This window comes from Erythrolamprus reginae, chromosome 1, assembly GCF_031021105.1.
Source record: "Erythrolamprus reginae isolate rEryReg1 chromosome 1, rEryReg1.hap1, whole genome shotgun sequence".
Lineage (NCBI taxonomy): Eukaryota > Metazoa > Chordata > Lepidosauria > Squamata > Dipsadidae > Erythrolamprus > Erythrolamprus reginae.
The window spans coordinates 148,105,044-148,120,979 of NC_091950.1; the positions used below are offsets into that span (position 1 = coordinate 148,105,044).

Consider the following 15,936-nt stretch of genomic DNA (forward strand, 5'->3'; position numbering starts at 1 on the left):
CCTTGGCCTGGAGGAGGCCTGAAGCGCCCGGCTTTTACTTCCTCGTGGAACAGAGACCGCCTGAAACAATTAGTCTGAACTCCCTTGGACGATGCCCCCTTATTGGGCCAAATTATTGAATTTATTTATTAGAAACCTTTATAGGGAGGGCCTTGCTCGGTTATTTTCTTTTTACAGATGTTTCATTATCCAAACTAGGGAACATTACCAGTCAATTGGCACCGATATTAAAATTCACTAAAAATTGAACTAAATAAATATGTTGCCTAGTTAATGTAGTGAAAGGGGCTGCAAGAGAACAATGGATTTCTGATTTCAATCCTGAGCTACAAATATTCTCCTTTTATTAGTACATTTATATAGATCCCGGGCTTATTTTCCTATAAGGTCCGGCCTTTTCCTTCCTTCCTTCCCTCGTGTCTTGAGGGAAGTTATAGTTCTGCATTTTAAAGTTATGACTGCATGGTAATTTGAAAGAGATCCGTGTGAAAGAAATATCTGTCCGAATTTATATTGAGCAGGCCTTTGTTAAGATCAAGGATGGGCAAATCAGCTTGGGATCTTTGGTTATTTGCCCTCAAAAGTGTCAAAAATAAATCCCCTGCCCCCCTTTTGGGATAATTATTTTGCCACTCTTTGCATCAGCCATATGTGATAACCATTCACAAAAGATTAGGCAATTCTTTTGTTGCTAGGCAAACTTTACACATGGCAGGCAAGCTAGTTCATACAATAGGTGTGAAAAAAATAGGAGTGCAATGATTGTACAAGTGAGCAATTGTAGCCATGGGACCTTTTGTTCTATTATCTTAATAGGTGATATTCAACTTTATAGGCTTCTTCCTATCCACGGGGAGGGATCTTCATTACTTCAACTTTTGGTCATTTGTCATAATAGGCATCACCACTTTTAGATATGGTTAAATAAAGCTGCTGAAATGAATGTACCTCCTTATTTTCTTGGTCTTTGTTCTTAATTTTTGTCATTGACACAGACATTTTTAAAAAATTTGTTAATAGCTGCAGTGCTTTATTTGCGGGTATAGCTCAATATATTAGGCCCCTCTGGGCGATGTAGATGCCAATAAGAATTGAGAAAGTTAATGCAATTCTAAGTTATATTAACAGAACCGTAGTGTCAAAATAACACAATATTTATTATTCCCCTCTACTTTTTTAGAAATAAGACTGTGGCATAATTAGTCTAGTTATGGACATCATGTTGTCAAAATAGAGAATGTTTATAGGAAAATGACCAGGATGCTTAGGATCTGGAAACTAAGCCTTATGAAAAGGCATTGAAGGAGAGAATTAGCTTGAAATAATAAGCATCCTCATATTACCAAAAGTCTCCACAGTCAAAGTGGATTCCACATATAGTACTTTCAGGAAGAAAATAACACTGATTTGATTAGATGTCAAATTCAAATTTTATTTCTTATTATTTGTTTATTATCTGAGAAGTCTCTAGACACAATATTAAGGCAACACTGCTCTTCTAATTCAATTATGTGCAATTGGTCTTTAGTGGCACATTCTTGAGCTTAGAAACTTCAATCTGGGAAAAATGCAATGTGTTTGTGAATTGATTTATAGTATTAAGATAAGTCTTTCCTGCCATATGCAACTACTTTTAAAGCAGCACATTAAGATAATAGCTGAAAGCAGTGGATGGCAGATGGCCTCTCTGAGGAAAATACTTCATAGCTGTCTTTTGAAAAGAGATGCTTCATAGTGTCTTTTGAAAAGAGATGCTCCCAAGGATTCACTTATTACATCTCCAGCAATTACAGTAAATATTACTGCTTAAGGCTATCAGAGCAGCTCATGTTATTAAAAAGGTAGCATCTAAGCAGAAGGTTTATAGAAATAAAAAAAAAGATGAATCTTGGTGTTTACAGATGCCCTTCATTTTGCTTGAGCCTAGAAGCCATTCATCTGTTAATTCATAGTGTTAATTCATTTTAACCCACTCTTTTGAATTATAGATGTCCGTGAGTTAGAACATATTAAATATTTACAACTTTTTATTTATTTTACAGCAGGGGTCGACAAAGTTGTTCAGAATCTAGGAGCCAGCCAAAAAATTTAGGAGCCAGAATTTTTTTTAAGCAAACTTGGTTTTTTGCCGAGTCTCCACCTGACATCGCTTTCACCCCCTCTGTCTCCTCCTTCCTCTCTCATCTCTTTCCTTCCTCTCCCTCCCTTTCTCTCTTTCCTTTCTCTCCCTTTCTGTCTATCCTTTCTATCTCTCACCCCTTCTCCCTCTTTCATTCCCTTTCTCTCCCTCCCTTTCTCTCTCATTCCTTTCTCTCCCTCTTTCCTTCCTATCTCTCTTTCTTTTTCTCCCTCCTTCATATCTTCTTTCTCTCCCCCTTCCTCCCTCTTTCCTTTCTCCCCCTCCCTTTCTCTTCCTTTTTCTCTATCCTTTCTACTTCTTACTCTTTCTTTCTCTCCCTCCTTCATTCAATTTTCTCTCCCTCCCTTTCTCTCCCTTTCTCTCTTTCCTTTCTCTCCCTCCCTTTCTCTTCCTTTTTCTCTATCCTTTCTACTTCTTACTCTTTCTTTCTCTCCCTCCTTCATTCAATTTTCTCTCCCCCCCTTCCTCCCTCTTTCCTTTCTCTCCCTCCCTTTCTCTTCCTTTTTCTCTATCCTTTCTACTTCTTACTCTTTCTTTCTCTCCCTCCTTCATTCAATTTTCTCTCCCCCCCTTCCTCCCTCTTTCCTTTCTCCCCCTCCCTTTCTCTTCCTTTTTCTCTATCCTTTCTGCTTCTTACTCTTTCTTTCTCTCCCTCCTTCATTCAATTTTCTCTCCCTCCCTTACTCTCTCTTTCCTTTCTCTCCCTCCCTTGTTCTCCCCTGGGGCTGCCTGTGCCTGCCCTGCACCACCCAACACGGACGGACAGCCCCCGGTCGTCGGTTCGTCGCCCCCCACCCCCCCACGGAGGGAGATCAGGCTGGCGAGGGCGGTAGAACTACGTCACCAGCCACTGGAGGGAGATCGGGCTGGCGGGGGGCGGCGAATCCACCTCCCCAGCCGCGCGGAGGGAAATCCGGTAGGCGGGCGGGTGGCCGCGGCTCCCTGCGCGCCCCTGGAAAAGCGTACAGGGAACGGTGCCCGGGGCCGCTTTAGCCGCCCCCCGCTCCCCCCGCCATCTCCCCGCGACTGCCTGTGCCGCTGCAGCCGCGGCCCCCCCCCCCCCGCTCCCACCGCCAGTGCCGACAAGGAACCTTCAGCTGGGCGGGCGCTGCCGTGCCGGTGCCTCCGACCTCCCGGTTCCTGCTCGATGCCGCGGTTTCTGGCGCTCTCCTGCTGGGCTCCAAAGAAGGAAGGCGGGAAAAAGGCGCGAAGAATGGAGCTCTCCTTCCTGCCTGCCTTCTTTGGGACCCAGCAGGAGAGCGCCAGAAACCCCGGCATCGGGCAGGAGCGGAGAGGTCAGAGGCACCGCAGCGCCCTGCCCAGGCAGCTCTAGGCGCCAGACAACATTTTCTAGGCGCCACTGGCGACCAGGCGCCTGGGTTTGTCGAACCTTGTTTTACAGTAATACCAGGAAGTAATTTGGTTTTCACATAAATGATTTATACCTTGATGGAAACCATAGCATGAAATCGAAAAGTCTAATTTTTAAAAAATAGACTTCAAGAACTTCAGAAACTGCTACTTTGACGAACATTTTCTAAACTAACAATTTTTGCCATCTTATTATCATCTACTTCATAGGATTATTCAAACTATAATCTTTAACATTTTCTCTATTTTCTGTAGTAGAATCTCAACCTTAGCCAACAATTGAAGATTAATTCTTAATACATTGACATTGTATTGTCTATAATCAGATTTTAGAGCTAGTTTGGTGTTGAGATTACAGTGCAAGGCTAGAGACTATAGACGACTATAGGTTTTTAGTCCTGCCTTAGGTGCAAATTCAGTTGTAAATCCAATAAGCATCTTGGACCAGTCACTCTCTCAGTCCTAGGAAGAAGGCAAGGGTAAACATCTTCCAAAAATCTTGCTAGGAAAACTGGAGTGCACTTCCTGGTACCTGTTAAGAGTCAAAACAAATTCAAAGGTACCAAAGGGGAGGGGGAGATGTTGCCTTTAGTTCATACTAAAAAGCATTCCACCATTTAAAATTAGCAGCAAAAATTATTTTTCTGGCAACATTTCTAAAAGTTATTGAACACACATTTGGCCTGAAGCTACAATTTGGCTCGCTTGATTTTGGTTTAATTGTAGTATGTATTCAACCATTTTATATGTAGTCCTGAACTTACAACTGTTTGTTCATTTAGCAATTGTTCAAAGATACAGTGGCACTGGAAAAAGTGACATATGGCCAACACGTGATTGTCATTGCCTTCTCAAAGTCATGTGATCGGAATTTGGGCATGTGGCAACCAGCATGTATTTCTAATGGTTGCAGTGTCTCAGGTCATGTGTTCACCATTTGTGACTTTCTCAGCTGGATTCAACAAGCAGAGTCAATAATGGAAGCTGGATTTGCTTAAAAGACATGCAATTTGCTTAACAACTGCGGTGATTCATTTAACAACTAAGGCAAAAAAAAGGTTGTAAAATCGGGCACAACCCACTTAGGAATCACCTTACATAGCAATGGAGATTCTAGTCCTAATCATAATCTTAACTCCAGGATTACCTATAGATTTAGATAGTCAAATATGTGAAGAGCGGAAAGTATTAAAAACAAGTGGTATCTTTGGTATCTATCATTGAATACACACTTTTAAAAAGCTGTTTGTTCAAGTCTTTTTACCACTGTTACTGTTTCGCACCAATTAAACAAAAGCATTGTATAAGGAGTCCACAGCTCCTTCTGAAATATTTGGGAATCGTGCTTAGGGAGGGACATCTCTGTTTTTGCTATAATTTGCACAACAAGAAAATTAAGGGAATGTGATTAAATCCCCTCTGCACCTATTTAAGATTGGAATAATTAATATATTCAGGATAATTAATTTCTGAAGAGTTGATATTAAGAGTTACTCTCAGCCAAGTTACTGGCTGATATCTTTAGAAGAATTAATTTAACCCAATTTAATTTGACTGAAATTTATTTCTACTAAAATATTTTAAATGTGACCAGTGAATAAAATAATAAAATAAATAAAAATGTAAATAGACAACCCCCACCATCAATTACAAATCATCCTCTTTTTGTGTTACTATTGTATCTTTAAAAATTGTTCAATTTTTAAAAAATACATTCCAAGTTTGCCAATAGATCTTAGGAGTATTTCCTACCTTTAATTTTCTGAAGAAGGTGATCCTTCCCTTATGGATAGTCCTTTTGTTCATATTCATAAATAATTAGACACAATACCTGTTTTTAATCTATTGGCTGCCTAATTTTCATTTAATCTCCATCTTCTGTTTTGGCACCCATTACAAATATTTTAGTATGACATGTAGAAAATTGAAAACAAGTTTTCAGAAGTTTTTAAATAATAATTAAAGTTTACAAATGCAAAGATAAAAGATTAAGTAAGATATAAAAAGGAGAGAAAGAAAAAAGGTAGAAAAAGAGAAAAAAAGATGTAAAAAGAACTCCTCCCTCTTCCAGACAATAAAAAAATATTTCCATATCTTACTCCCTAACCAGTAACCAAATTGTAAAACTAATCATTCAGTTTTAATCAACAAATAGTTATTAAGAGTTACTAGAAGTCATAACATGTTTTAACTTCAGTCAAATCTATTTTGTATTCCAACTTCTCATTTTCTCTGAGAAATAAAGCAAAACAAGTCTTCACCATTTCTAAACAAATTAAAGCTTCATCATTCACTCCTGATTAAACAAAAATATATTAATAGCTATCAGAAACCACAACATATATATTTTAACCCTGGTCAAATAAATCTGCTTTATATTCCTTCCATTTACTTTTTAAAAACTTAAATCATTAATCTCACCAAATGTCCCACCAGCTGATTTCAGATCAGTTTCTCTTTGTCTCCTTTCAGGAACAGCTTCAGTAGTTTAACATGTCCCTTGTATAATAAGGAAGCCTTTCCCAAGTATTTTTCTGATTTATTATTTGTATAGCCACCGCTTGGTTATTCAGATGATTTCATATGGAAATCCATTTTTGATACCATTTTTCATATCACTATTATAAATCTGTTATTTTTAAAATCTATTTTCAGACATTCTATGCAGATTCTTCTTCTAGCTGGCTGGAGAATTCTGGGAGTTGAAGTCTACGAGTCTTAAAGTTGCCAAGTTTCAAGACCTGTCCTAGTCTGATTCCTATAGTCTTATAGTCACACTATTCTCAAGTATGCAAGTTTTTGTCCGATGTCTAATAAACCTTGATTGGTTTTGAATAGGAGGTTTAGGAGACTTCTACTGGATAATGTATTGAGCTATTCAGTGGCTCTTTTGAAAGAAGTCAATAGAGGTAGCCCATTCCAGTAGTATGCAACCAGTAGAGAACTTCTTATTCTAGAATGTTAGTGTTAACAGTTGTTTTGACATAAAAAGCAGTTTACTTTGAATGGTTATTGATGCCTGTTGTGGGATCAAAGGTTGCTCTTTTCAACAAGAACTTAAAAGATGAACTAGGATGTGGATGAGATTCCTGAAATGAGGCAATACGATATTTTGTGAAAAAGATTTGACTCCAATAACCTTACATATTTTATGTATTGAAGATTATATGTCTGCTAAAAACCTTGAATGGCGGCAGTTTAACATGGAAAGCATACGAAGACACTCCTCTATATAAATATGTATCTTCCTTTAAATGCATATGCGATAATGAATCCCGCCAACAAATGTAGTAATTTATAGCATTTTTAAAAATTGCCAGGTGAAATGAAGCTGTGAAAGGGAAAATACAGCAGCTAATCTCCAATGGCTGCAATGGTGAGAATGGAATTTAGCTTTGCTTATGCCTCCCTCCTCCTGCCTTTCTTGGCACAGGATACAAGGGGCTGCATGCCATTATCAGAAGACATCCATAGAGAAGAAACACCCAGGCTGTCATTGTTAATCTTAGAACAAGTTTTTCTTTAAGTGCAAACAAATAGAAAAGCAGGAAATGACTAATTAGTTTAAAGAAGATGCATTAGTCAACAGTACAATTTTCTGAAAAATCTAACACTGGTACTGCTTTGATTATCTAAATGTCAGCTAATTATCAGCACGTACACATGCACGTAGACATGCTTTGGGGGATATGTCTGATTTTTCAAATCACATGTTAGGCACAGGGAGAGTAGACAGGAGAATTGAAATTACTTGAATAGATACATTTACCTTTTTTGCAAATGAACAAACCCTGCACTCATATGTGCTATATCCCAGCTGTGTCATAACAACTTGACTGGTTAGCCAAGGGTAGGAACTTTAGGCTTGACCAAAATGTTAAGTCATCATGTGAGTTGGTGTGATATGTAAAGTTAATTCATCTGTTATAATTTAATATTACCTGTTAAGTTAGGTCTTTCTGGCATATTCAGATGACCAGGGTTGGTTGTTGTTGTTTTTTAAAGTCCCTCTTTGTTATATGAAAATGGAGCTTATAGTTAGCATCTACATTTTGGACTTGATAAGATCATTTGGGAACTGTTGTCATCATAGTTCCCTCTAAGCTGAGCAGTGAGCAATCGCTCACTTAAAAATCATCATCAACTCAGAGTTTTCCAAACCTGCCCAGAAGCCGAGAGAGAAAGAGTGAGAGGGAAGGAGAGAGAGAGGAAGAGAGAGAAACAGATAGAAAAAAGAGAGGAAGGAAAAGAGAAAGAAAAAGAATGGGCGTAAAGAAGAGAGAAAGAAAATCAAAATCTAGTTTGAAACTAGCTCAACTATTTAAGTGGCATTTTGATATTGATAGAGTTGCCCTATTATGAGCTCACTGTTATAGACACACAGTACAGTATTTTATTTTGAAATTCTCTGAGGCAAAACAGGGTAGGTTTTTTATTTGTTTGTTTGTTTGTTTGTTTGTTTATTTATTTATTTATTATTTATTTATTTATTTATTTATTTATTTATTTATTATTTTTGTGCTGCCCAGTCCCGAAGGGACTGCTGCTCAGACACTATACTTTTCCGCCCACCCCCCCAAAAAATTAGAGGGAACACTGGTTGTCATTACTGAGTACCCTTCTTTCAAAAATCATAACAATAATAAGTAGCTGGCTGGAGAAATAAATAGCTGGCTGGAGAATTCTAGGAATTGAAGTCCACAAGTCTTAAAGTTGTCAAGTTTGGAGACCTCTGTAATAGATAAACCATGACTGGGAGAATATGAAACCAAGAATCAAATACTTAGCAATGGCAAAACCAGTTTTGTTTTTGGTTTTTACCTCATAAATAATACTCAAGATGTTACAACACATTGCCTTATAGAAAAAAGCACGCTTTGACCGTTTTTCCCAAATCCTTCCTGAAACGTCTATTTATTTCAGCAGGTTTCAACCTGTGTTACTGGTTCATGGTTTTGTCGTTGCCGCCACTGATGTTTTCCTCTTCATCAGCTCAACATTTTCATATCTCTGTGCTTTTTTGTTTTCAGGCTGGCCACAGTAAAAATGCTGCTCTGATCGAATCCTGTCCGAAACCTGTGATCATTGAAGGTGTGGGATGGCTCTACATGGCCTCAGCAGGGCCAGAAGCCTATAGCCTAAGCCTCAAAAAAAGGAACCAGTTCCAGGTGGGCATTTCACCAGGGCTGTCAGTGCCACCACTCACAGCAAAGCTGCACAAGAGCAAGTCTTGGTACCTTGCTAAGCAGCAGGTGAAGCCCGTTTGGCAGCTGGAACAAAATCATGTGACTACTTCTCAAGACGAATGCCCAGTCCACTCAGGGATCTCTTCCCAGCATCCCCGCCTCTTATATCCAGAGTCATTATGTAGAGAGGCAGTGCTCCGGAACCCGCCTACAGCTCAGTCCCATTCTCTCCCAAACTTCCTGGGGAGCACCCTGCTTTATCGACGGTCTTACTTTAGACACAAGCCGTATCGGAAACTTGAGTCCATCTGCTTGCAGCCGAGTACCTTGGAGAAGAAACCACTTCGCATCCCACCTCCCATCTATCGTTCTGTCCTCAATGACACCATGTCGTCTTCCACGGTGGATCCATTTCCTATGCCAAGCACAGCCGGGGAGCGTTCCAATCCAGTGTCAAAGGGTTTCCTCCTCAATTCAGGGAAGCAAGCCTCCAGTCCATATAGGCCTGTCCTAAACAATAACTCCTTCCTGAGGCCAGCGAGTGCAAAAGTGCCTTTGCAGCAGCAGCAGCAACCTCAACCGCCAGAAAGTAAGAAGCTGAAAGGACTGTCAAGACCTCCAGGATTTCCTTGGACTCATTCTGGGGGAAATGGGGACGGTTGCCCTATGAACCTTGACAAGAAACTTGGGAAAAACAGCAACTCGTCGTTTGAGCAAACCTGTGCCAAATCGCCTCGCTCACCCGTGCATGACGGCATGGTTCTTAAATCGGAACGGTCACTCTGGCCCCTCGAGGATGGCGAGACCAGATCCCAGAATCTGAAAGAACAAGATGCACGGTTGACAGAAGCCATGAGGAAACTAACAGCAAGCGGTATCCGGAAAGTTAGTACTTACAGTGAGTTTGGTCACCGCATTGACAGCTCTTGCCTTATGAATGCCAGCTTCCATACCAATCTGTTCAATCGGTGGAAACCACATATCGTAGCCCAGATCACCCCAAAGGAAGTGCCAGTTCCCAGCTCCCTGAGTTTAGAAGCCGGTAGCCGCCATCACAGCCTTATAAGCACAGAAGTTGCCGATGCCTGCGCTAAGCGTATTGACACCCGTTTCCTCACCTCAAATTCCGAAATGCTCAACCATGGCATGTTGAATCAATTGATCAACACCCCTGTGAATATCACAGAACAGGTGGTAATGATGGAGGGGTCCCCACGCATGGCAGTCTCTGAGGTAGAGACAAAAATTTCCGCTCTTCAGCTAAGCATAGAGGCAAAGTGGGGGCAGCCTACTGCTGTGAAAGAATCTGAGTAAGTATCGTAGCCTTGTTCCCTTTGTTATATAGGGATAGTGGGGTTTTTTTCAAGATTGTTATAAGCTGTCAGTTACTTGCATTGGATATTTCTCTTTACTGCATGATGCTGGATGGAAAGAAGAGTCCATAATATCCTATTACTGTTATTGCATATGTAATATTACTTATGTAACAACCCAGCCTACTGCTCCCTATTAGGTTGGGCTACACATTCTCTATTTCTAGGAATTACAGTGTCAAATCATCCTAGAGCAGTGGTTCTCAACTTTGAGGGGTTGAACAACCGTTTCACAGGGGTCACCTAAGGCCATGGGAAAAGACAAATTTCCCATGGTGTAAGGAATTAAAGCTTCTATTCAGGCACCTTGTAATATATTTTTTAAATCCAACCAATCAAGTGTTTACAGTGGGGTTATCCCTCTGACCTTCCTGCCAATCTGCTTAAAGCTCTATTGGGAGAATTAGCACTAGAGTTACTGTTGGAGGTCACCACAACATGAGGAACTGTATTAAGGGGTCACACCATTAGAAAGGTTGAGAACCACTGTCCTAGAGGGTACTAGATTGCAGAATGGTGTCCTAATTTAAACCCTGGTACAATACAGTGGTACCTCTACCTAAGAACGCCTCTACTTATGAACTTTACTAGATAAGAACCGTGTATTCAATATTTTTTTGCCTCTTTTCAAGAACCATTTTCCACTTACAAACCCGAGCCTCCAAAACTGTAACCAGAAAAGGCAGGGAGAAGCCTCTGTGGGGCTTCTCTGAGGAATCTCCTGGGAGGAAACGGCCTCCACCCTCCCTGTGGTTTCCCCAATCGCACACATTATTTGCTTTTACATTGATTCCTATGGGAAATATTGCTGCTTCTTACAAACTTTTCTACTAAGAACCTGGTCACGGAACGAATTAAGTTTGTAAGTAGAGGTACCACTGTATATGGTTGTACTGTATCTTTGGTGTTTTGTTTTGAGGAATTTATATCAGTATAGGAAATGGTCAGATAGGTGAAACTGCATCTAATCCTGAGAATAGGATGATATGTTATATACTTAATTCCACCATGTCTGTGAATAAATAGCCATGGAAGGAGAAGGAGGTCTTTTGGGTGGGGGAAATGCCCTCACTTAATTTGCTCTGGTCTGGGAACTCTTCAGGCCACTGAGATGGAATTGGGTTTGTTTCCTTCATTACTCGGATTACAGGAATAAGTATAAGCTACTCAGAAGGTTTCACTTGGTCACAATAAATCTTTGTATTGTAGATCTGTAGTCAGTCTTCCCCTGCTAGATCAAGCTGAAATAGAAGATGGGGAAGAAGAACTTCCGGATGGCTTAGAAGATGCTTGCAGTCAGGATGAGGAAGGAGAAGAGGAAGATGGAGAAGGTCACTAATGTTTATTAATGTTCTTTCTTTAGAGTGCAAATGCTTAATAATGTGGTAAGCCAGAGAAATAAGAATGTTGATGTACTGATTATATCCAAGGACAACAGATTCTAATTACTAAGATTTCAGAACAACTCAGATCTAATAAAAAGTTAAAATTATTATAATCATAATAGTAATCTTTACAGTTGTATCTTGCATACATATTAATCCAAAATATAATAAGAGAGACAGAAATTAATTTTAAAAATGATGAGATAAGTTAGGGCCATAATTACCACTAGCTTAAGTTTATCTTTAAAGTGTAGTTAATTTGATCTACTTGTGAAGATTTCGTTCTTGCAATATCTAATTAGTTGTGCTCTAAAGAAAATAATGTGCTGGCTTGATTTGCATTTTAATGCTACATTCTGATGCAGTGCTGAGTAAATTATTTTCTTTTATTCAAAGCTCAAGTTGTCTTTCATCAACTGTATGAAAGCTGGCCGGTGTGAATTAATGTTCTTTTTCATTTCAGGTGAATCAGATGGTTCCTCATCATCAAGCTTATCTGCCAATGGTTCTGTTGCTGTCATTTCTAGGTTAGTGCCAGACACAAATTATGCTCCCCTCAGTCCATAATATACTTAGTAAATGAAGAGTGTCTGAGTTCACTTTGATTTCATGAACTTAATCCATGTTTCCAAACTGGACGATGATGGATATATGCATGTTTTGTGTACCTTGCTGAATCTCAACTTAGAGAAGTTGTGTTTTCACAAAAAGAAATAGGGCTGCTAAGTAAAGGAGTTGAAAAGTAGCTTAGATTCCTTTTGTTTTCTAACCCAGTACGTCTCAGCCAAAACAAAACTCACATTTTAAATCAATATTGGTTAAAGGCCATAGCAATGAAATAAAACTGTTGACTAGCAACAGGAACTCAAGAAAGATATTGTGCTCCTGGCTTACCCAGGCTGCTTAATATGTATTTTGGCTTCTTTTTTCTTGTAGCCATATAGTTAAGCAAATCTGTTTCTTTTCATAGGACTTGTGTTGAGGGATTAGTGCCTCCACTTGAAGGCCAAGAGCGAATTATCAAGCCAGCTCTTGCACACAGCCTCTTCCCCAATGTGTCTTCCAGCATATATTTTGGAACCCGGGATGAGAGAGGTAAGATGAAACCAAGAACGTAGCATTCAGGCTGAAGATATTGATGATGGTATAAAAATTGGAGCTTTCAACAGAGCAATAAAGTGAAAAAAAATCACTCAAAATGGAGAAAAACCCGAACTCACAACAATCTACATACATATACCCGTGAAAATCTACGAAAACAAATATATACTGGGCTATAGATATGCAATGGAAATTCTTTGAAGGGTTTCTCCTCCATTTTATAGTTTGTCTCTTTACTCCATGATGAAAGGCTATTTTCTCCAACATATTTCCTGCTATTATCTTCAGGACAAATTGATTTTTGAGCAATGGGTATTTCTTGGGTTTGATCAACTTTGTTTTGCGGATCTGCTTAGTGGAGAAGCTTCCTTGGGAACAGAGAAAGATGCTCCGGTGGAAAATGAGTACAGTGACTCCAAACATTGTGAAGCAAACCATCGCCAGGTCCCACTTCAAGATCAGCAGAAGTGAGTCTTTTTCAAGTTGGAAATGATCTGTGGGTCATTCCAAATTCATGGAATCTTTCTCCCAAGTTCCATGAATTTACAAAATTCTACCAGGGGTTAGCGTTGGTTAAAAAAATGTAATTTTTAAGAATGTAGATTTCAGTCACACAGTGTTATAATTGTGGCTGTTGCACAATTCTGGTCCATGTTTTAGGGAAATGTTCAGCTTGTTCTGCTTAATGGTATCCCTTTGGTCAGTTTTCGCTGGAGTATTTAACTGCCCCAAGATTCTGATGTTTTGTATTGAACTTCATTGTTACCCTATGTTGTGGGATTAAAACAGCTGAAAAAGAGGAGATTAGATAAAAGAATAAAAGGAGGTACAAAAATGAAGTAAGTTTTCCTTGATTTAGCAATTCTTGTCATAATTAGTATATACTGACTAACCATTGGTCTGTGTGCAACATTACAGAGTTGTAATGGGCCTTTTTAATGGACCCTGGTTAGATAAGAAGTGGGTATTGGTTAGAAAGCAAATATAATTGCCATGTGACACTGGATATATTGCTGTGTTATAATTTTGTTATAATATGAAAATGTTCTTGGATCAGATAGAAGAGAGAAAACATTCCAAATTTATATTTCATAAATTGAAATGCTTAAAAATATTTGTATTTAAATTATTTAAGCATAGTTTGGAAAACACTTCTCACCCGATGAGAAGGAAAGACTCACTGGAGAAGAACCTAATGCTGGGATTGATTGAGGGCAAAAGAAGAATAAAGTAGCTGGATGGAGTCACTGAAGCAGTAGGCGTGAGATTAAATGGACTCTATGGGGCCGTGATGGGTTGGACACGACTTCCCAACTAATAACAATAGAAAAAGTGCTTTTTTTTGTTGTTCAGATAATTTTCTCATAATTGCCTATAGGAAATAATGACTGGCTAGGCTGCTGGGGCCATCATATGAAGTCTCCTGGCTTCAGAATTGTCAAAGAACACCAGAAGGTATGTGACATGATCAGAGTGCACATGAATATGTACAACAACAAAATTCAATGTAGAGACAGAAGATGTAATTTGTTACATCTTCTCTCTAGTGCTCCCTGTCCTGCAGAAAACCTTTTACATACAGCCTGATTTTTGCTGCAGTATTTCTCGCCCCTCTTCATTGGTTGGTCTTAGTGGCTGAACTTTTAAGAGAGGTCTACAAATCTGCAAAGTGTAATAATGGTTTCACAGAGTGTGCTTAACAAAGGGTTAATCCTGTAACCCATTCAATATTGGAGTAGGTGAAGGGCACCTTGAACTGTGACTCAGGTTCCCTTCATCTGGGTAATTGTTGTGGAAACCTAAACCTTAGTCACCTGTGGTTTCCAAAAGTTTTCCATTAGTCATCCAAGGACTAAGATGGAGGCTTGAAGCAGCTGGAATGTGAATTGCTTGATTATGAAATCCACTAATGTTCCAAGGTTTGTCAGCCCAGTACATGTATTCCAAATGCTGATTGGCTGCAATATTCAAACTATTTCTACTGCAGTCTGACTGGCCAGTAGGGAAGAGATCATTAATGGGATACAAGTAATCTTTGGGTTATGACTACAGTACTTGTTCAGCAACTGTTCAAAGTTACGGTAGCACTGAACAAGGGGGACTTATGATAGGTCCTTGAAGATGTGGCAGTCATGTAATCGCCATTTGTGACCTTCTCTGTATTCCCACAAGAAAAATCAATAGGGAAGCTGGCAGGAGATCACAAGGGGCTCCCATTCCTGCTGCCCACACACTGTAGTGCCTGCCTGCAGTGCCCATCCACCTGTAGTACTTACTTATCTGCCTGCACTCCATAGTGCCTGCCTACAGCACCCATTCCCCATGCTCTAGTTCCTGCCCGTGGGATGCAGCCAACTGCCCGTAGCTCTCACCCACTGGCCTGCTTGCTGGAACTCCCACCTTGTCTGGCATCGTGATCATATGATGTCCTTGCTTAATGACCTGTCCAGTCCTGTGTTTATGACAGCAACCAGGACTGCTGAAATTGCTACTGCTAAGCAATGCAACCAATATGACATTGTGCCTTTTTAACCACATCACTTAGCAATGGGGATTCCTGTCCTAATTGCCATTGCAACCTGAGGTCTGGCTGTCCTGAGCAGGGCTGGAGGAAATGGGACAGAGATTCTGTAGCCTCCAGAATGATGGGACTTGATCTGGTTAGGATAACCAGATGTGCATTCAAAATTAATTTATTAATGGTTGGGTTAAGCAACCATGGCTAAATTTGGTGCCTTTTGTGAACTCAGCCATTGTGATAGAGGTGCTAGCAATGGTCTCTATCTGTAGGCATAGTTCTCTCTAAGCTGAGCAGTGAGCAATCGCTCACTTAAAAATCATCATCAACTCAGAGTTTTCCAAACCTGCCCAGAAGCCGAGAGGGAACGAGTGAGAGGGAAGGAGAGAGAGAGGAAGAGAGGAAGAGAGAGAAACAGATAGAAAAAAGAGAGGAAGGAAAAGAGAAAGAAAAAGAATGGGAGTAAGGAAGAGAAAGAAAATCAAAATCTAGTTTGAAACTAGCTCAACTATTTAAGTGGCATTTTGATATTGATAGAGTTGCCCTATTATGAGCTCACTGTTATAGACACACAGTACAGTATTTTATTTTGAAATTCTCTGAGGCAAAACAGGGTGGGTTTTTTATTTGTTTGTTTGTTTGTTTATTTATTTAATTATTTATTATTTCTGTGCCGCCCAGTCCCGAAGGGACTGCCGCTCAGACACTATACTTTTCCGCCCACCCCCCCAAAAAATTAGAAGGAACACTGTCTGTAGGAGGTGCAATTCAAAGATTTGGGCTTGTACAAACGATGTTCACATAGATGTGACTACATTTGGGGAGATGGTACCAGCCAGAGGTGACTGGGACCTTCTTACTC

At 39.8% G+C, this 15,936-nt stretch overlaps 1 protein-coding gene across 1 annotated transcript in view; it reads left to right on the forward strand.

Moving 5' to 3' along the window:
• Window positions 1-15,936, forward strand: part of TTLL4 (tubulin tyrosine ligase like 4) — a 30,519-nt gene that overhangs the window by 202 nt on the left and 14,381 nt on the right. Inside the window, exons 2-7 of the mRNA XM_070728860.1 lie at window positions 8,542-10,007; window positions 11,280-11,401; window positions 11,919-11,982; window positions 12,426-12,550; window positions 12,913-13,023; window positions 13,935-14,011. Of these exons, the coding sequence (XP_070584961.1) occupies window positions 8,542-10,007; window positions 11,280-11,401; window positions 11,919-11,982; window positions 12,426-12,550; window positions 12,913-13,023; window positions 13,935-14,011 (1,965 nt within the window). The remainder of the gene's footprint in view (window positions 1-8,541; window positions 10,008-11,279; window positions 11,402-11,918; window positions 11,983-12,425; window positions 12,551-12,912; window positions 13,024-13,934; window positions 14,012-15,936) is intronic.